This window comes from Gopherus flavomarginatus, chromosome 3 (genome assembly GCF_025201925.1).
Source record: "Gopherus flavomarginatus isolate rGopFla2 chromosome 3, rGopFla2.mat.asm, whole genome shotgun sequence".
Lineage (NCBI taxonomy): Eukaryota > Metazoa > Chordata > Testudines > Testudinidae > Gopherus > Gopherus flavomarginatus.
The window spans coordinates 263,541,957-263,563,228 of record NC_066619.1 but is presented as its reverse complement, the minus strand read 5'-3'; the positions used below and the strand labels follow the sequence as shown (position 1 = coordinate 263,563,228).

The window sequence follows — 21,272 nt, the reverse complement described above, 5'->3', positions numbered from 1 at the left end:
TTCATTGAGAAAGGCAGCTCTTATGTTTTAGGCACTGGGGCTCAGGAAAGCTAGGTTCAGTTCCTGGCTATGCCCCAGGCTTACTGTGGGTATGTCTACACTGCAGTTTGTCACCCGCAGCTGGCTTGTGCCAGCTGACTCAGGCTTGCAGGTCTTGGGCTAAGGAGCGTTTAATTGCAGTGTATATGTTTGGGCTTGGGCTGCAGCTGAAGCTCTGGGACCCTCCCACCTTGCAGGGTCCTAGACCCCAGGCTCCAGCCTGAGCCCCAATGTCTATACCAAAATAAAACAGCTCCTTAGCCCAAGCCCCTTAGCCCAACTCAACCAGCATGGGCCAGCAGTGGGTTTGACCTGGGGCAAGTTACCTACTCTTTCTGTTCCCCAGTTCCCCAACTGTATCTTAGCAGGGTTCTCTAGTTGCCACCACAGTACAAATAATAATAATAAAATATGAAAATCACATTATAAAATGTGAGTTATATTGTGCATAAGGCATTACTAAACATAGGCTAAGGGAAGAATCTCAGCAAAAAAATTACATTACAAAGCTAGGAAATCAAGGCTTCTGTAGCCTTTAAAAGGCCTTCCTATCAATCAGCCCAACTTTCTTTAGCTAAATCATCTCTTGGGAGAGTCTGTTCCAGAACAAGAGAATATTTGCAAAAATAATTATTAACAGCGGTGCAAAGCAAATTTTTATTTGTGCAAACTTCAATTTCCTTACAGTAGAAACATATACAGTACAAGCATAAGTAGTATATCAATTTTTCAGCAAAGCATACCAATATAATGAAACACTAATTTGTACCTTGACTTTAAAAAACCCTGTAAAAATACTGTGCATTTTCAAACTTTTTTTTCTGCACATTGTTTTGACTTTTATATATTTAACTAAAGCATTAATTCTATAAGAATCATTTACTATATTCCAGAATTGCATGACCTAGGTGTAACACTCTATAGCCTGTTACCGCTTTCATACTATTTTTATATTTACAAATTTTCCCCACCTGCATTCATATATAATGTACAAGCTCCAAGAACCAATAAAGGCTTTGCCAATGCTAATTTCACATTCAAAGAGGCAAAAAACGCAAAAACAAACAAACAAAAAAAGCTCAGCTTTTGGTCAAAGTAGCTTAGTTCTGTTGTGTCAAAATCCTGCTTATAATCATCCAATGGCAATTTCCCCTTTTTAACCATGTTTCCTCACTGTTGATGGAGTTATGGACTTCAAATTACAGGACTGACCCTGCCATCAATGGCAAAACTTCTATTAAATTTAAAGGGACTGGGATTGCAGCCAATTTCTATTGTAGCAGCAAAGAGTCTTGTGGCACCTTATAGACTAACAGATGTATTGGAGCATGAGCTTTCGTGGGTGAATATCCACTTGGTCCGATGCATGCATTCACCCACGAAAGCTCATGCTCCAATACGTCTGTTAGTCTATAAGGTGCCACAGGATTCTTTGCTGTTTTAGAGATCCAGACTAACACGGCTACCCCTCTGATACTCAGGGTATGGCTACACTTGTAGCTGTACAGCGCTGGGAGTTACAGCTGTCTTCGTACAGCTGTGTAGGGAAAGCGCTGCAGTGTGGCCGCACTGACAGCTACCAGCGCTGCAGTGTGGCCACATTTGCAGCATTTGCAGTGCTGTTGGGAGTGGCTGAACAGGCATTCTGGGATACCTCCGAATACCTCTGGAGACCAATTACAGCGCTTTTGGTGGCCACACTGGCGAAGCAGCGCTGCATCACCAGCGCTGCAATCGTTATACCCCAGGCAGAGCAGGAGTACAGCCAGCGCTGCAGCCAGGGAAATGCAGTGCTGTAAGTGCCTTGCAAGTGTGGACGGTGAGTAAGTTGCAGCGCTGTAAACCCACCACCAGCGCGGCAACTCTCCAGTGTAGCCAAGCCCTTAATTTCTATAGTTACACTCCAGAAAGAGTCATAGAGTTTAAGGCAGAGGGACCACCAGTTCCAGTCTGAACTCCTGTATATCACAGACCATCAGTACCACCCAGTACCCATACACTAAAGCCAACAACCAAAATTAGACCAGAGCATTACGGTCACAGGAGATAAGACTATTATGTGCCACAGGCAGAGAACAGAAGGGCCAAAGTGCACCAGTGCCTGAGGCCCCTGCAATGGCAGATATATGATTAATGTGCCCAATTTACACACATTGTGGGGTTGTTTGTTGTTATCCTCAAAATATTTTTAACAAAATTGCTTTAAAGGTAAAATCAAGTTTGTTTTTATTTTGTAACCTAATTAAATTTAATTACTATGTACAGATATGGCTCAGGCAATCAAGTAAGTCCACCTTGTCATTAGTCAACAGGAAGTATAATCACTGCAGCTGTAAAGGAGGTATCTGATGTTTCAGAATAAGTGAGTTTAGTTATGGTGTGAGCTTCCTCAGTTCGATTTACATGACAACTTCAGGCTCTATGTTAAATAACAAGTCATCATTTCCCCTTCGAACTTCAAGTAGTAGAGGTGACTCATTCATCACAGCCTCTTGCAGGTCACTGGAGGTCATCAAAGGACGTCCATTTACTTTAACAATGATGTCTCCATCTTTGATGCCACCTCTGCATAGGCAAGATAAAGCAAGGATTAAGCTGTGTATTCAAGGGCATGAAATTCACCCCGTATATAGGACCAGCACAAGTTCTATGCACCACTTATTTGATGAAAGTGGTATATAAGTCTTGCTCTCAGCCTTTCCATAGGGGTGAATTTAACTCAGGGTGTTACTAACTGCAGCAAACTGTAATCTCAGCAGTTTTCTAAAATCAAACATGAAGCATTAGAGCTAGGCAAATAATGGATTTTTTTGATTTGTTGGCAATTTCAAAAAGTTGAAAAATCATTTCAGAATGGATAAAAAATTAATATTCTGAATTTTTCAGTGAATTAACAAAATTGCTTTTGCTCAGATTAAATATTTCAATTTGAAAAAATCAAAATGTTTCTTTTTAATTTTGACAATTTTTAAATGTATTTGACTTTTTAAAAATAACAAAGAAAATTTTGAAACAAAAATGTCAGTTCAAAACTGAAAAATTGAAATGAGATGTTTTATTTTATTTTTTATTTTTCCAAAATGAGCAATTTGGCAAAATCAACACAAATCTGCAAAATGTTTTGGCATTGCAGAATCTGCAATTTTTGAAAAAAAAAGTTATATGAAAAATTATGCCAATGGATCATTGAGTTGAAGAGATGTCTTCTAAAACAGTGACGACAAATAGAGCACGAATCTAGTTTTCACTAGGTATTGTTTTCTCAAAACTTCTATAAACTTCTATAACAACATAGACATGAAAGATACCTTTCACCAGTGAGTCTTTCTAGTCCATCCCTCTGCCAAGATTAGACTGTTCCCTGGAATATACACTGAGTGTCTTGAAAAAAAACAAAGTCTCCTTCTAAAAATTCTAAAGTGGACGGAATGTACTGACCAAAATGCTGGTAATTTTTTTTCTCTTTGCCTTCAAATATTTATCTGAATGACTTTTAGTTCATCTTCCAATTTTCTTATTCATTCCTAGAAAAAGTCTTAAAATCGGATATGTGGAAAGCCTGAAAAAACAATCATTCATTCCTCCAAGATGAAGTGTTGGGGCTTAATAAAATTAGTATGAAATGACATTTGAAAACTGAGCCTAGTCTGTAGAAAATTCAAGCCAACAGCTACTATGTCATAGTAACAGGGAACATATGAAGACATTTATTCAACAAAGATTGGCAAGCAGCATCCTCATTTATATTAAAGGTTCTGTTTATTCACACTTAATTTTGCTTTTCTAATACAAATATGGTTACATAGTTCTTCAAGTGTGTTTATTTATTTAAAAATTCAAACTAGCTAATACTTTATGATGTTGCCCTTAGCAATGATATTATAAATATTTGACTATTTTAAATGATAATAGAAATTCATCAAAATATTTTAACAGGTATTTTACTAAAAGCCCAAACTCCCTTAGAAAAGCAAAAATAATATAAAGCAAGAACATGCAAGACCTTGGATATAAATGACAACACTGCCTGCTAGTTTCTGTTGGATAAAAAAAAATGATGTTTGCTTTGGATTCCACCTACCTCTGAGAAGGTGAATTTGGGACAACTTCATGTACATAAATTCCACTGCTGACATCAGGAAAGTCAGGATTATTGAGTTTTAGTTCTTCCACAAGACTAAGAGAAAATTAAAATATTGAAATCAGTAATTGTTTCAAAGAGAAATAATTTTCAAACGTACTACATTATTCTTGAGCTTTCTCTTGAATAAAATAAGTGTAATAAAATACATTACTTAACCTAAGTATGTAACCACAAATTATCATTAAAATTGCCTGAATGAAAAAAATAAACCTCTATATCAGCAGATTTTTAAAAGGAATCAGATTTGTTATCATGCATCCTCAATTGCACATGCCATAATTGTTGTCTTGTACCTCATGCAGAAATAGCTTGTTCTGTTATTGCTGTGCTTTGTATTGTGGAAGCACGTAAGAGCTCCAGTCATGGACCCCAGTGTGCTAGGTGCTGTTTTAAAACAGAATGAAAAGATGGCCCAGAGAGTTTATAAGCTGAGTAACATTCACATTGGTGATAGGGCAAGTCTAGTTTGTTTATTTTGGCATTTCGTTCTCATTGTGTCTGCAATTAAAAACATAACACTATTGAAAACTTCAGTAGTCAAACAGGAGACCTGTGTCTGGTCCACAGCAATACCAGACTCCTGAGTTTTTCATGAAAAATCTTGTTTGGGAAATTTTGCTCTGCTGTCAAGTGTTTGCATTTGGCTTGTTAAAAGAGTAAGAAGCCAGCTGCATAATACAGACTGTAAAACACTTTGTACCCTAAGCCTGGGATTCAGTCATCCTCAAACATTAGGGAGCCAGAATTGCTTCAAGCCTATCTCTGAGTGTAAAGACTTTCAACTCAGTTGCATGGATAGCTATGCTTCAGTATCATAACCGGGGAGTTTGTGAGCTATGCAGTCAGACGGAAATGAAACCAGCACTGCTTCATTTTTCCCCCCTTGAAGTTAATAGAGTTAAAACAAACACACACACGCAAAGGCACTGTTATTTACTAAAAACGGCCAGGGAAACTTCTTGCCATACTTCTTTAGATATTGCAAATGCAGCAAAGCCTCACACTGACTGCATATGTCTTGATATTTAAAGATAAATCCTCAGCTTCTACTGAGGTTAATGAAGACACACTGATTTATTCCTGCTGAAGATTTGACCATTATGTGGGAGACAGCAAAAACATAATTCAATAAAATAAATACTGTTTAGACAAAAGCATCAGCTGCATATGCTGCGAACAGGTGTTTAGTCACACAGCCTTCTACCACACTGGAGACAGAGCTACTGATGTAGGGATATTAAAGAAGGTACTAACAGTGATTCCCCCAAATGACAGTGACCCCCAGTTTCACCAAGTACACAAATCTTTTAGTTCTTCTGTTAAAACTTGTAAGCTCCTGTCTGCAGAAAACATTGATTGTATCTGTCCTGTGAAAGATACTCTGTTACTATGTAAAACTTACAAACAAGTTAATTGACTTTGTTCTTGAAGTGAACGCTGTGAGCCTCAAGCTGTAATTGATACAATGCAAACAAACGCTCACTTCATTGTAACAGCAATGCCTCCTAAAAACAGACCTCCGCCCCCTTTGATTAGAGGACCGAGAGTCTCAAATGAATTAACACACATCCCGAAAGTGACAGTAAATTAAAAATATGGTTAAGATATGGAATGTATGTTGATGAAAGCTTGATGTACATGAATGGGTAGGGAGGTGCCAGCCTAGAAAGAGAGTAGCCATTGGCCGAAGAATGTGTCAAGTGGACCACCAGACAACCCCCAGAGGGTAAACTGGGATCCACCCCAACACCTGGAAGGATAAGAAACACAACCTTTGGACAGTGTGGAGCCACCAGGAATGTGCCACTTTAAACAGTGTGGAGCCACCAGGAATGTGCCATCTGCTGACTAAGTCAGCAACAGCAGGATGAAACAGCTCCCATAGACTAACATAGGAATTAATTCCTATAAGAATGAGCTCTAAAGACTGAGGACTTTGAGTCTCTGGTTCTGCTGCCAACCTCCAGGAGCATCAGGTGCATCTGACACAGACTTGGCTCCATCCTCATGACCAAGATACCTGGCCACTAACTTGGTATGAGCAACTTCTAGGCTGGTAACTATAACACCTATACAGAACTTGAATGAACGAGTGTGTGTGTGTGTGTGTGTGTGTGTGTGTGTGTGTGTGTGTGTAAGGAAGTAGTAGTAACAGGAATAAGTAGTCAAACAACGTTGTTTACTTTTATCTTTTGCTTTATTATTATATTTACAGTAAATGTGGCATCTTTGCCTTATCCCTCTTAATAAGATCCTGCTGGTTTTTATTCTATTGGTATAACTGGTATAAAAGAGGAATTGTCTAAGTGTAAACAGAAGCGTACAAAGGGTTATAAAGAGATCTCACAAAACTAGGTGACTGGGCAGCAGAATGGCAGATGAAATTCAATGCTGGTAAATGCAAAGTAATGCACACTGGAAAATATAATCCCAATATAATACAAATGATGGGGTCTAAATTAGGTGTTACCACTCAAGCAAGACCTTGCAGTCATAGACACATAGTCTTTAAGATCAGAAGGGACAATGAGGATCATTGCAGCAAAGGTGGTTTAGATTGGACATTAGGAAAAACTTCCTAACTGTCAGAGTGGTTAAGCACTAGAATAAATGGCCTAGGGAGGTTGTGGAATCTCCATCATTGGGTATTTTTAAGAGCAGATAGGACAAACACCTGTCAAGGATGGTCTAGATAATACTTAGTCCTGCCTTGAGAGCATGGGACTGGACTAGATGACCTCTTGAGGTCCCTTCCAGTTCTGTGATTCTATGATCACCTAGTCTGACCTTCTGCACACTGCAGGCCACAGAACCTCACCACTCACACCTATAATAGAGCCCTAACCTCTGGCTGAGTTACTAAAGTCCTCAAATCATGGTTTAAAGACTTCAAGTTACAGCGAATTCACCATTTACACTAGTTTAAACTTGCAAATGATCCATGCCCCATGCTGTAGAGGAAGGTGAAACCCCCCCAGGATTTCTGCCAATCTGTCCTGGGGAAAATTCCTTTCTAACTCCAAATATGGCAATGGGCTTCATGGATAGTTCCCTGAAAACATCTGCTAAATGTACAGCAGCAGTCAAAAAAGCTAAATGTTAGGAATCATTAGGAAAGAAATAGATAAGAAGACAGAAAATATAATGCCACTATATAAATCCACTCACACATTGAATATTACATACAGTTCTGGTCATTCCATCTCAAAAAAGGTATATTTGAATTGGCAAAATATGGAGAAGGACAACACAATAATTAGGGGATTGACCAGCTTCCACAAGAGGAGAGATTAAAAAGATTGGGACTGTTCATTTTAGAAAAGAAACAATTAAGGCAGGATATGATCCAAGTCTATAAAATCATGAATGGTGTGGAGAAAGTGAATAAGAAAGTGCTACTTACCGCTTCACATAACACAAGAACCATGGGTCACCCAATGAAATGAATAGGTGGCAGGTTTAAAACAAACATAAGGAAGTACTTCTTCACACAACACAATCAACATGTGGAACTCATTGCCAGGGGATGTTGTGAAGGCCAAAAGTATAAGTGGGTTCAAAAAAGAATTAGATAAGTTCATGAAGGATAGGTTCAGCACTGACTATTAGCGAAGATCATCAGGGACACAACCCCATGCTCTGGGTGTCCCTAAACCTCTGGTTGCCAGAAGCTGGGAGTGGACGACAGGGATCACTTAATAAAAATTGCCCTGTTCTATTCATTCCCTCTGAAGCATCTGGCACTAGTCACTATCAGAAGACAGGATACTAGGCTAGACAGACCATTGGCCTGACCTAATATGGCCATTCTTATGTTCATTTGCTCTCCACTGATATTTCAGACACTAGACAATGACAGATTTTATGTTAAATACGATGAAGAAAGAATTGGAAGAAATTGTTCTTATTCTGCCAGTTCTTTTGCATACATTCAGCTGGCAAGGGAATATTCTGTTGGTTTTGTTAACAAAGTAAGCTGTGAAATGGGACAAGTGAATGGAAATGACTTTTTTAGTCCTACACTGTATCTGGACTAAAGAAAAAGTATTGCCCTGGTATCAAAATAATGCTTAGTGTGACTTTCATTTTGGTTGTGGAAAAGGACTTGGATTCTGACAGAACACCAGCTGACTGGGAAAAGCAGAGTGAGAAAATTTGCAGAGCACGCATTAATGTATATTGGCAGTAGTGGGAGAACTGTGAGATAATCATTTCCTGAACTCAGAACATAAATTTCACTACTGAAAACTAAAAATGTTCACAAACCTCGTGGAAGTTTACATACAAATCAGAACTTTGTTGCTCTGAACCACTGCTGAACCTTTATAATACATTTTATGTATACCAATGCAGTTTATATGAAAATATTTAAAAGATACTTACATGGGTGTTATTGTCAGCATCCTTATGCCAATGAAGCGTTTTTTCCCATCTGGAAAAAAACACAGCAGCTATATGTAAAGATTTTAGGCAATCACAAGAACACCTTTTCCATTGAAATAGTAAGAGTCAGTACAAGTAAGAGGTATCAGCTTTTGCCAAGATTAATAGCACAGAGAATGCAAAGCATGAATAGCGATTAGAATGACTCTAATAAGGTCTTGTATCTTCTCTCATGAATCCCTGGATTTCTCCTCTCTAGTCCCATTGCTGAGATAATGGGCACTATAAAAGAACTCACAAAAGATTGGTTTCAGTACTATAAAAGTTTTCCTTAAGGAAAGTTCAGGAAACATTTAGATTTCTAAAAGATTTAATAGTACAAAAATCTTTAGAACTTCTTACACCGAAGAGAATACACATTTTTGTAACTAAGTATGTTTGATCCAAAGAGGATTAAGTCAATTTTCTCAAAAATGAGATTTTGAGAAAAAAAAAGTTTCAGGGGGAGAAGAATGGAAATGTCACCAAAAAAACTAAATAAATACAATGTTAAATAAATAAATAAAACACTTCTTTCCTTGCCTGATACTGCAGGTATTGAGCTCACATGTAGTGCTCAAGCTAAGAGCTCCTGGTTTATGCTAAAGGCAAAGAATTCTCAGTAATAGGTCCTCAACCCTGGAAATTGCTTCGCTTGTTGGTTTGTCAAAGCCCACATTTGCTAACCATAAGGTCATACTGTGAAATCCCCATACAGAAGTGCTCGCAGGACCAGGACCTAGTCTCTTGCTTTAAAAGTTTCCAAGCAGGGAGTAGAAACAATACTTTAGGCGACTAGTCGCACAGCATACGTAGTGAGCAGATCCCATAGCACTCCAAAGTGCTTTACAATACTGTATACACAGCCATTAAACAGCAATTAGTTTAGATTCACCACACACCCATGAGGCAGATAAGTATGATCAGCCCCATTTTACTGAGAGGTTACATGACTCAAGCTCTCACAGAACCAGTCTCCTGCCTCCCGGGCCTGTGCCTAAACAATGAGACAAAAGTGCCATGGGGTCTTCCATGTTTATAGAGACAGAGCCTTCTAAGGACAGCTCTGAAAGCCCCACACAAGTAAACTACATGACACTTAGGGCCACTCTACATTAGAAAATGTTACTCAGGGTGTGAAAAATCCATGCCCCTGAGTGATGCATTTAGCCAACCTAAGACCCTATGTAGGGAGCAATAGGCTGATGGAATAATTCTTTCTTCAGACACCATAACTACTGCCTCTCAGAGAGGTGGATTACCTCTCCTGTCAGCAAAGCTAGTGTCTCTGCTGAAGCCCTTCAGTGGCACCACTGCAGCTCTGCAAGTGTAGACAAGCCCTCAATGTATCTGCTTTCCAAAGAATGAAAACACAGTGAAATGATCCTTACACATTTGAACTTGTGGCGCAAGAGAGTTTAAATGAGGCAAATTCAGCCCTGCTATAGGCAGGGACAACTCCACTGGTTCTGTAGCTACAACCGTTCTGAGTGGCTGTAATGCCAAAAGCTACTTAATGTACTAATTTGATTTGATGACGTCCCGCAGTTGATTATATCCTGTATAAAAGAGAATGTACTCTCACTTGTTCCAGAATAACTGTCTTGCAACTTCTTTGAGCATCCTGCTGCTTTCACATTATGAAAGAGGATGAAGAGGAGAGACTAAACAGTTGCCTCTAATACTTGTTCTTTCCAGGATAAATAATCCCAGGCTGGGGACCTACTCCTGGATTCCTTGCACACCCTATATCCCCATTAAAGTCAATGGAACACATCCCAAAAATGTGGGATTTACTGGGCCCTTGGCAATCTTACAGGATACCTCCAGCCATCTTTGTTGCCTTCCCTGGAATTCTTAGTCTCTCCTGAAATTTTTAAGATGAATTGAGCAAAACTGGCTACAGTAAAGATAGACTTCAGATAGAGTTCTATTGTTCAAAACAAGGTTGTCAACCACCATGGCCCTGAGCCAGATCCATTTATGTGATCTGTATAACATATATATAACTTCTTTGGAACTGAAACTTCCATTTTAAAAAAAAAACCACACAGTTCCTAGCTCTCATGTTTGCAAAGGGAACCTCTCAAACTTGAGTGGGACCTAAGTGTGAAATGATGCAATGTGTCGTCTTCCTGAGTCTGCAATCAGTCTGAAAAGCAGTTTCTGAGAGTGTATACAAGTCGGATGACCCTTTAAATGTCACCAATAACTGTTTCATTGCTGGTCATGTTAAGACTTGGGATAGCGAAGGGGAAAGCAGTACAATGGTGCACAGAATGGAGAGGGGGGTTGTCATAAACAGATAGTTAAGGGTTAATGTCTCTTTTACCTCTAAAGGGTTAAGAAGCTCAGTAAACCTGGCTGACACCTGACCAGAGGACCAATCGGGGGACAAGATACTTTCAAATCTTGGTGGAGGGAAGTCTTTGTTTGTGCTGTTTGTTTTGTTCGTTGTTCGCTCTTGGGGCTAAGAGGGACCAGACGTGTAACCCAGATTTCTCCAATCTTTCTGAAACAGTCTCTCATGTTCAAAATAGTAAGCACTAGCTAGAAAAGGCGGATTAGTCTTATGTTGTTTTTTTAACTTGCAAATGTGTATTTTGCTGGAAGGAATTTTACCTCTGTTTGCTGTAACTTGGAATATCAGGCTGGGGGGAGGGAGTCCCTCTAGGCTATATAAATCTGACTACCCTGTATACATTTTCCATCCTGATTTTACAGAGATAATTTTTACTTTTTCTTTCTTTAATTAAAGCTTTCTTTTTTTAAGAACCGATTGATTTTTTTTCTTGTTTAAGACCCAAGGGGATTGGGTCTGAACTCACCAGGGATTGGTGGGGGGGAAAGGAGAGGAGGGGGAAGGTTAATTCCTCTCTGTTTTAAGATCCAAGGAGTTTGGATCAGTGGAGCCTCTCAGGGTAGCCCAGGGAGGGGAAAGTCTGGGAGGGGGAAAGGAGGGGGGATGGTTTATTTCTCCTGGTTTTAAGACCCAAGAGGTTTGGGTCTTGGGTTCCCCAGGGAAGGTTTTGGGGGAACAGAAAGTGTGCCAAACACTATATTTTGGCTGGTGGCAGCGCTATCAGATCTAAGCTAGGAATTACGCTTAGAAGTGTCCATGCAGGTCTCCACTTTTGGACACTAAAGTTCAAACTGGGGGAAAAATACCTTGACAGGGGTTGAATTGGGAATTGCTGCAAAGAAGAAAATGCAGATGAATGGAAGGATGAGAGGCACAGACATGGAAGTAGTACAAGAACAGATACAAGAATGGAGATGGATGAGAAACCAAGGGAATAGAGAGTGCTGATCCTAAAGGGCAGTATTGTCCCTGTGGGTGATGCTAAATGTGATAATGAGGCACTGAACAAATAAGAATAATATAATGATAATGGCTTAGTCACTACGTAAAGGCCTTATTCCACCCTAGATCTTTGTAGAAATTGCCCATACAGTCCAATGGGAGATCTGCTGTGGTCTGACGGTTTATGGACCATAAATAAAAATGGAATTTGGCCCTCTCTCCGGAATGAGTTTGACAAACCTCATTTAAAATAAGGGTTTTATATTTATAGTAAAATGCACACGAGGATCTTATTTGTGAGGTTATTTTATCTGTTGCTGTGGCCTGGGCAGAAGCCTTCTGCAAGGACTCCTGCATCTTTTTTGCTTGGAGCATTCTCGTCAGAACACATGAGAACCTAAGACTCTCTTTGCAAAAAGGACATCACATTACATTTCTCCAAGTTGAATGTCATATGCAAAAGTTAAGTTTTCTACAACAAAACCAGCAGGAGGGAGTATAAATTGGCAGCCTTGCTGGCAATCTTAGCAAAGAAGCCAAGGAATGAATGGGCACTGAGACTCTGTTACAGTGCATTGTCACCACAAAGGGATGGCCCTTCTGAGGGCAGAGTTGAATTACATTAGCAGAGCAGTGTGGGGAAGCTGGAGCTATGGTGTGCCATGCTACAGTCTCCAGAACTGTCAAGCTGGCAGTTTTCATGAGCACTTTAAATTGCTGTCGGGATCAGGAGGCAGAAGAAAAAATAATTAAGACAGCAAGCACAGACTGGAAAGAGGTCCTGAAAATAATGAGCCTCTCACCAGAGTGAAATCATAGTAACTAAGGCTTTATTATTATTATTATTTTAAAATGTTCATATGCTGGAATAATCAAGCTATACATATGTGGAACAACTTCAGTCTGAAGCCAGTATGACCCATGGAGAAGGAGATCTTTTAAAAAGGTCTCTGAAACAGAATGTGCAGGACTCACCAGTGCGATCTAGATAATTCGTACCACTCCAGCGATGCAAAACAGCTGCAAACCTGGCTTAACAGGTTGGTTAAACTGGAGTAGTGCAAAGCAGCCAGAGCTTGCTTGTCAATCTGGCCCCAAAGGCTGGAAGTAGCTAACTACTTAAGGAGCTTTCTGTTCTATGAGATATTCTCATACATAAGAAAGACACTAGATACTACCAGCCTCTTCTTCTCAAAGTTAAACATTTTGATTGATGATTCTGATAATATACAAAACAAGACAGATCAGTAAGGGACTAACGGCACAAATATTCATAACCACAGACAAAGCTACAGCAAAAGTACAGTATTATTGTTAGAGCCAAATTATGGGCCTGAACCTGCAAACACTCATGTACATGAATAACTTTATCATGTCAGTACTGCCACTGTTGGCAGTCAGTAAGAGTGCAATCCTGGTGCCACTGAAGTTAATGGGAGTTTTGTTGTTGACTTCAATGGGGTGAGGATTTCACCAAGACTTTCTAAGGAAGGAACTAATCTTGCACTCTACTTGGTATGCAGGGAAACTTCCTACCATTCGGTTTACACCCATTGCATTTAGACTGCATCAGCGGGCCTGAAATTATTTAAGAAAAATATTCCACTGCCAAACAGATACAGTGAAAAAGTTCCAGTCTCTCCTGTTTACAGGTGGGCTATGTATTTTCTCAAGCTGTGTAACTGAGTTATAGAGTGAACCAATGATCTGAATGCAACTCTAAGATGAAAAACAGCTCAAATGACAATTATCAATATCTTTACCTGTATGCAGCTATTTATCTCTATTATTATCTTTAATAATTATTACTATTTGCTAAACCCAACAGCTTGCTTAACCCTGGATGGAGCCAATCCTGTGAGATGCTTCAGTTTAGCTGTCCTCAAAAGCAAGAATATTTTGCTGATATTTAGGCTAATAGTTAGTTTACTGTCTTTCATCCCATACTCCCTGCTAATACCCTTCTAGAAAGTCCTGAGTTCTGATCCCAGCCTTGCCAGTGATTCCCACTTTGGCCTTCAGCAGATTGCTAAGGCCGATCTTTTCGTATCTGGATCTCTGAAGTTATGAACCTAAATAAGTGGCCTGATTTTCAGAGGTGCTGAGCTGCTGAAGTCATAGGGAACTGGGGATTCTCAGCACCTTTGAAAATCAGACCACTTATTTAAGTGCCTAATTTTAGGTATCCAGTTTGAAAATTGCAGCTTTTGCACAGTCAATTTTCCCATTTCTATAATGGGGATGATTTTACCTACCTACCTGAGGTACTCAGGGTTCATTAATGCTTTTACATAGGTTTGAATGGCTAAAGCTCTATATAATAAAAATATTATTATTAAGGTAATAATAAATAAGGTATTATTATTATGATCATCCCATTTGATAGAGTGGTAAACGACTATACATTTAAATATTGCTCATGATTCCTAAAACAGTATATATTTTGGATTCTTCATCTGTGAAAGGAGGATTACATAGTAAACACACAGTATGATTTCATGACTATGCACATTATACAACACAGATGAAGTTATCTGCTCAACTGAGATTTTAAAAACCATAGTTATACTAATTATACAATGTCATGGCTGTCTTCTCTACAGCAGAATCAAAGTATAAAGAGGCATTTCCTAAGAAGGTTACTGTACTAGTTTATGCTTCCACAATCCAATCTTTTCAATTAGATGATATTCAGAGCAGAATGGAAACACCCTTATCCTTATTCCCTATGATTTAATCGTAGCATGATTCTGAGGATGGATCAAAGTTAAACTACCAATTCCCTTTTTATATTTTCATATGATGAAATGTAACTGTCCCCAAGGAAAAGGATGATGAAAAACTAGAAATTCTATTTACAGTCATAACAAGGAACAACATAAGTATGGAAATTTGAAAACTATTACTAAGTGTCCAAAAATGCAAACTTAATCCTTAACACCATGCAAATAACTGCTGAAATAAACTCATTCCTTCCACATTTTCACCACAGCAAGGGCTAGTAAATGACTTTAAAGAATAGCCCGGCTTTGGCAGTGGTTCAGGGCAAATGGGCCAGGTGCTTCCTTACAAGTATACAAGTGGTGCCTGACCAGATGAGTGTCTTGATTCAGTATGACACTGCAAGTGAGGGTTAGTAACCAAGTGACATGTAGAGAAGGAACAAAGTTGAAGATAAGATCTGGTGGCCACTCAATACGGTACATACACATCACAATGGTCTGTCTCTTCCCTTTCACTTCTTGTCTGCTCTGCGTAGTAGGGGGTTGAATATGGTGGAAGAGGAGAGAGTGACCAGTTGTACAGGTTCAGGATGGGCATTCCAGCATGGAAAGACACACAGGCCTGTCTGTGAGAGAAGCAGATAAAGGGGATAGCAAGGCCAGAATCATTGGTGAGTGTAGAGGAGTCAGAGATAGGGCACAAAAGAAGTACAAAAGAAGTGGGGAAGTACATTTGACAGTAATTGGGGTACTTAAACTGTAAGCTCTTTGGGGGCAGGAGTAATCTTTCTGTTCTGTGTTTGTACAGCACCTAGCGCAATGGGTTTGTGGGCCCTGACTGGGGTGCCTAGCTGCTACCCCAATACCAATAATCATCAATCATCATCACACCAATAGTGGAGCCCATGCAAATAGAAATCATTTATGAATAGGGTGTAGTGGCATTATCCCTCCCAAAGCTACCCAGTGTGTCCAGGGTGTTTGGATCTTATCCCCCACCCTGCCTGCTCCCTGTCTCCTTCGGGTAATCTGCAGTGGGAGTTCACTGTCCCTTGAAAAAGACAAAGAGGAGGAGGGAAATCCTCCTTGATTAAGGTTAAGCACAAGCTGTTCCTAAGTGTACCTCAAGTTAAGCTGGTTCATCTACAACTCTCACCCTTTCTGGTGAATTTCCCTCTGAGTCTTATACGTGAGATACTGTCTATTCTTTGGGTTTCTAGGTTTATGAATAATGGAATACCACTTTTACTTCCAAGAAGCTGTCTTCAAATCCCAAATCCCCATATACAATGACTCCACAACCTCTCTCAGGCTGTAAGCCAACACTCCTTCCCTCAGCTGTGCGCAGCCTTCCTGTGAATTGATGCAGACACAGCAGCAAAATGAGGACAGGCACGTGCATGGAAATAAGCAGAAGGCCCCAACTTTTATTAAACTTTAATACAAAGGAGGGGTACTACCTGCGCATCACCCATACTCTCCTGTACCAGGCATTTAATTGGTTCCAGGAGCAAAAAGAGGCTCCACATACCCTGTTAAATGTTGGTGAATGCTAGCCAATCAGCAGCCCTCCCCACCAGCTGGCCAATTGGTGCCAGACACGCCCAGGAGGAGGAGCTACCTACTGTCCCTAAGTGAGTGTCTCCCTCCCTCAGTGCTGGGACTGTTCCCCTTCACTGCCGTCCATATCAAGTTCCCCCACCCGTTGGGGCAGGTGGGTAGCATTTGTCCTTATCAGTTTAAACACCAACAGAAACCATGACCTGCATCCTGGTGGCCTTTCACTGACAGTCCCCATCTTCCAATTTCACACCTGAGAGTGTCCAAGAGCTGTAGCTGTCCATTCTGTCACACTGCCAACTGAATGTGTACGAATTACGCAGTTCTTGAACCAGATAATTTACAGCTAAAATCCAGACAGTATTTTCAAATAACGCATTTATAAAAACAAAAAGATCTCTTAAAATAAATGCATTCCAGAGCACCTCCTAATTAATTAAATGTGTTTTGTAAGTTATTTATATAGTGATCTGAGCCTCACTTCTGTCCTGTCAACTCTTTGTGGCTATTAAAGATCTTATGGAACTTTTAATGGGAATACAGCAGGGTTTCTTAGTCAACATTTCTTTTCCTCCTGTTGTGAAGCTTGTTAGTTGCCTCTCAGAACTGGGTACTAATTAAGAAAAATATAAAAAAAAGTTTCATTCTTTTAGTTATTATAACATTATTATGTGTTTCCATAGGGATATAATTTATAAATTATTCTTCAGGATGAAAGGTTCTTTATGAACTAATTTTATTGTCTTTCAACATTTCTGCTGGCATGGTGCTATTCTATAATACAGAGTACAGTAGAGTAGCCTAACAAAAAGGAAGAATGATGCAATGATTACATGCTTGCGTGAGACCCAGGAGCTGCAGGTTCAGTCCTCTGCTCTACCAACTGTGACCTGAATGATCTTTTGCAAGTTGCTTAGTTTCTCTTTGCCAGGTTCACTATATATAAAAAGGGGATAATATATACCTCACAGGGGACTAGTGAGGATAAATGCATTAGATATTGTGAGGTATTATAGTAATGGAGCCACATCAATACAATAGATATGCTGGATATTGCAATCAGCCACTGTATTTCTTTTTTGGTTAACACAGACCAAACTACTAAAATACGAGTTTGCAGTATCATTTAGAACAATATTTTTTCTAGCCAGCGTTGCTTGAAGAATTTACCTTTATTTTGTTTGTCATGTGACTCTGTGAGGAACTGAGAGATGCGATCAGAAGGAATAGCAAAGGAAATTCCAGCAGTAACCTTTAAAGTGTTTATTCCAATCACTTCACCATCCTGTGGAAAGAAGACAGTCAATGAAATTGTCTCTAAAGGACTACGAGGTTAATCCCCCTGCCTAAGGCTTTATTTTTCAAATAAGGAAGTTGAGGTCAGTTACCCTCTGGAGAAGTAGAGCAATGACTTACTGGGGAAGCTATTCTTTCCTATTATCATTGTTTTCATGGGTTTTGAGAAAGGTATCCAAAATATGGTAGTGGTGATATAATAAATAATGATAAAATTATTCTTCACCTTGAATCAAATTGTTTTGCTTTACTTGTCTTCTAGTGACACATTTTCAGACCTTAATGCTAAGTTCTTTGTGCAAAAAAATGGTTACTTGCCCATTTTCCAAGCAGAAAATGGGCATTTGTACGCACCTCAGATACATGTCTTTCTGCGTATACAGTTAGATGTGCAATTACCAGATTTGCATTAGCAAATGGAGAGTCTGCAGCCACACTGGACACATATAGATGTTTTTCATAGGCATAACTTTTATGCCATTATCTGACAATTTAGCCATTAGTGATTTTTCTTGAAGACATGTCACTTCAATGATGTAAGATTTGTGCATGTGTATAATATATTGGACATTCGACTTTCACTGAGAACATAAGAGATAAGTAAGCCAGTTCCGTAAAGGAAAAAAAAATCGATCTGTTCTTACCAAATTAACTAGAGGTCCTCCTGAGTTTCCATACTGTAAATATAATGGCAGAATATGTTAAATTGTTATTTTATGGCAGGAAAGGAAAATCACACTTCAGATCCTGTTATTTATTAGCACCTGAGAGTGAGCTAGGCACTGCACTGAAGGACACAATCCCTACCATAGAGAACTGAGAATCAAAGGGCCTGATCCTGCACAGGAATCCAAGTGGTGAACCTGATTATAATTGCTTCTTTGCAGGATCAGATTCTAAACTGGGATTAGTATTAGGGAAATGTTAAAGAAAGTCTCTAAAATGTAAAACCATATTTTTTATTCTCATAGGTATTGCTGCAAAAAGGTTGGGAAACATTTAATCCATGTTTAGCAAATTACATCTCAGGACAGTGTTAATAAACCAATATTTTTAAATAAAACCTAGACCTGTCAATCAGCACATTGGGTTGGGATACTGTCAGCTACTTTCCCCAAGGAGCACAAAGAACCTGGCCAACATTAATTAAGCCTCACTGTGTCTCCTCCTTGTGACGTAGATAAGGAGACACAGACCCTGCTTTACTAATTATGGATATGCAGCTAGCTCTGGGGGGAAACGTGGCAACTGTTTAACTAAGCAGTTTTGAGTTTTCCCAGTATCTGAAGACTTTCAAGGAAAAATCCCAAAAAGCAGAGAGCTGCAGGAAGTGGGATGTGTAGAGGTCACTTGCCTATCTACTTGTTGCCGGCACACATTTGTTTTTGATTTGGGACAACTTTTTGGGTCAGTTTATCAAAGAGCCAAGAGCAGCAAGCTACTAGTCAAAATAAACAACCAATGGATGAATAATACCAGTACAAGCCATCTAAGAGTTTACCTGTTGTTTGCACTGGGCAAAGTGCTGTTTATTCTCAGAAAAATAAAACACAAAATCTACTTTGATTTTTATTAATTTCATGGTGTATCTTTTTCAAGTAATCATTTGTAACAGATCTGAATTATTTCTGACTGTGGAAAACTGAGCCATGAAAGCAGCTTTTTCATGCAAAAACTTCCACGATAACAGAGAACCAGAGTCACCTTTCACTTGCTGTCCTGTGCTAGAATAATTTGATGGTAAAAAACCCATGTGTACAGATACAATATAGTTCAGTTTAGTAGAGTATTGCCCATTCCCTCTTTTGCCAGTCCTGCCCTTTCACAAGGCAGCTACGCATTCTTGCTAAAGTGTCTTGGCTGAGCAGGAGGAATGCGTCTGAATAGAGCAACTATCAGACTCTTCCTATGCTTAGGAGGAATGAGTGAATTAACTAAGCTTACTGCTTCTCCAGGCCTGAGACCATCTTCATACCCCATGTTCTCGGTTGGAAGAACAGCTCAAAATGTCGCTTTTTCCAGTCTTTTCCTTTCTTCACTACTCTCAGGGCCTACATTCAGCTGGAGTAGTCCAGAGTGGAGCTCCAGTAAATATTTTCAATCCCCCTGGAGTTTTCATAGCATGCTTGGGGGGGAGTCAGTGGGGGGGCTCCAGGAAATACTCTATGAGAATTTAAGCCCTGCCTACTATAATATCACTTTTGCTCTTATATTATGTATTGAACTTTGCTGTCTGTGTCTGAACTGAATCAGAAGCTTTTGGGGGCAGAGGTGGCCTCATGCACAGGTTTGGAGTAATGTTCACCGATTTGAAGTCAAGAAAGTCCTATTCTAATCCTGGCTCTGCCACCAACTTGCTGTTTGTCCCTTCAAATACAGCCTTTAAAGTGCCTCCGTGATTTAGAAGTTAATGAGACTTAGGCTGTTAAATGTCACCCTCAACCTCATCTACATTTGTTTCCCAGTGTATAAACCAGATTCTTTGATACAACCACCTCAAAAGGGTGTTGTCAGAAATAATGAATATTTACAAAGGGCTTTGCATGTGTAAAAGGCTAAATATTATTAATTTACTCTGCGGAGCACATTGTCTGAATTTAGTGAATACATATTTCTGGGAATGTTTTTGTTTTAAAGTTTTGGCAGACTTTAGTTGTCATCTCATCTTAAACTCACTAGAAGTTGCACGCAAGTATCTGAGGGCATAATTTAGTCTTTTTCGGTCATCCCTTGTAGCCCCTCATATGAGTAGCAACTGTGCCTTCATATCTGTCTGTACAGCACGTAACACAATGGGGCCTCAATCCTGATTGGAGTCTCAGGCTGTTACAGTGATTTAGGGCTAGATTTTCATTTGGACTATATGGCAGAACAAGTGAGTCGGAACGTCTCCTTAAGTCCCTGTGTGGGACCCCTGAACCTTAAAACTGGGCACAATCTGGTACGTGGTGTTACTCACCCATTTATTCTTTCCCTGGGTAGAGAATGAATGGAGCTTTGCCTCCACTCTCACAACTTGCATGTCAGAGTAGCCACGCCAGCGCAGACAGGAGCATGATAATTCATTACTGGTCTATACCAGTCATATGTCATTGCTAGGGTGACCAAGACAGCAAATGTGAAAAATGGGGACAGAGGGTGGAGGGTAATAAGAGCCTAAATAAGAAAAAGGCCCTAAAATTGGGACTGTCCCTATTAAATCCAGACATCTGGTCACCCTAGTCATTGCACATATGCTCCCTGGAATAAGGCAGAAACGGGGGGGATTGTAACTCCAAGGGGTGCCTCTCTTTCACAATGTCTCCCAGGACCATTGCTGGGGTGGGGCACCTTCTCTTCCTCAGGGCTAAGGTCAGAATCTAACCCACAGACAGAGAATAATCTATCTGTCATGCATGAAGAGAGCATAATTTATTTTATAAGAAGTCCCTTTTATTCAGCTGAATTCCTCTAAGAGGGCAATTATTCCCTGCAGCACGGGTGGAATTCAAGGTTCCAGGACTGTAAACCTGGTGAGTTTCTGAACTCCTCAACTACCCAGTACTTACGTTGATAATGGCATCTGTCTGAATGTAATCCATATCCGAGTCCCTCAGGCCTAGCTCCTTTCCATCTCGCTGAGCAGTGCTGACAATACCTGTTGTCACAGTGTTCTGCAAGGCAAAGGGGCTCCCAATAGCCACAACAAACTCCCCAGGACGCAGATCAGCCGAGTGGCCCAGTAATAATACAGGCAGTTTTTTCTTTTAAAATAAAAACAGAAAGAAAACAAAGAATTACTGTC

General features: G+C 39.8%; 1 protein-coding gene across 1 annotated transcript in view; it reads right to left on the bottom strand.

Moving 5' to 3' along the window:
• Positions 1 to 682: 682 nt before the first annotated feature.
• The window catches only part of HTRA3 (HtrA serine peptidase 3), a 39,787-nt gene continuing 19,197 nt past the window's right edge, over positions 683 to 21,272 (bottom strand). The window contains exons 4-9 of the mRNA XM_050947811.1: positions 21,037 to 21,231; positions 18,133 to 18,165; positions 17,363 to 17,477; positions 8,567 to 8,615; positions 4,121 to 4,216; positions 683 to 2,604 (exon numbers count right to left, since the gene is read on the bottom strand). Coding sequence (XP_050803768.1) covers positions 2,439 to 2,604; positions 4,121 to 4,216; positions 8,567 to 8,615; positions 17,363 to 17,477; positions 18,133 to 18,165; positions 21,037 to 21,231 — 654 coding nt within the window. The 3' untranslated portion in view covers positions 683 to 2,438. The remainder of the gene's footprint in view (positions 2,605 to 4,120; positions 4,217 to 8,566; positions 8,616 to 17,362; positions 17,478 to 18,132; positions 18,166 to 21,036; positions 21,232 to 21,272) is intronic.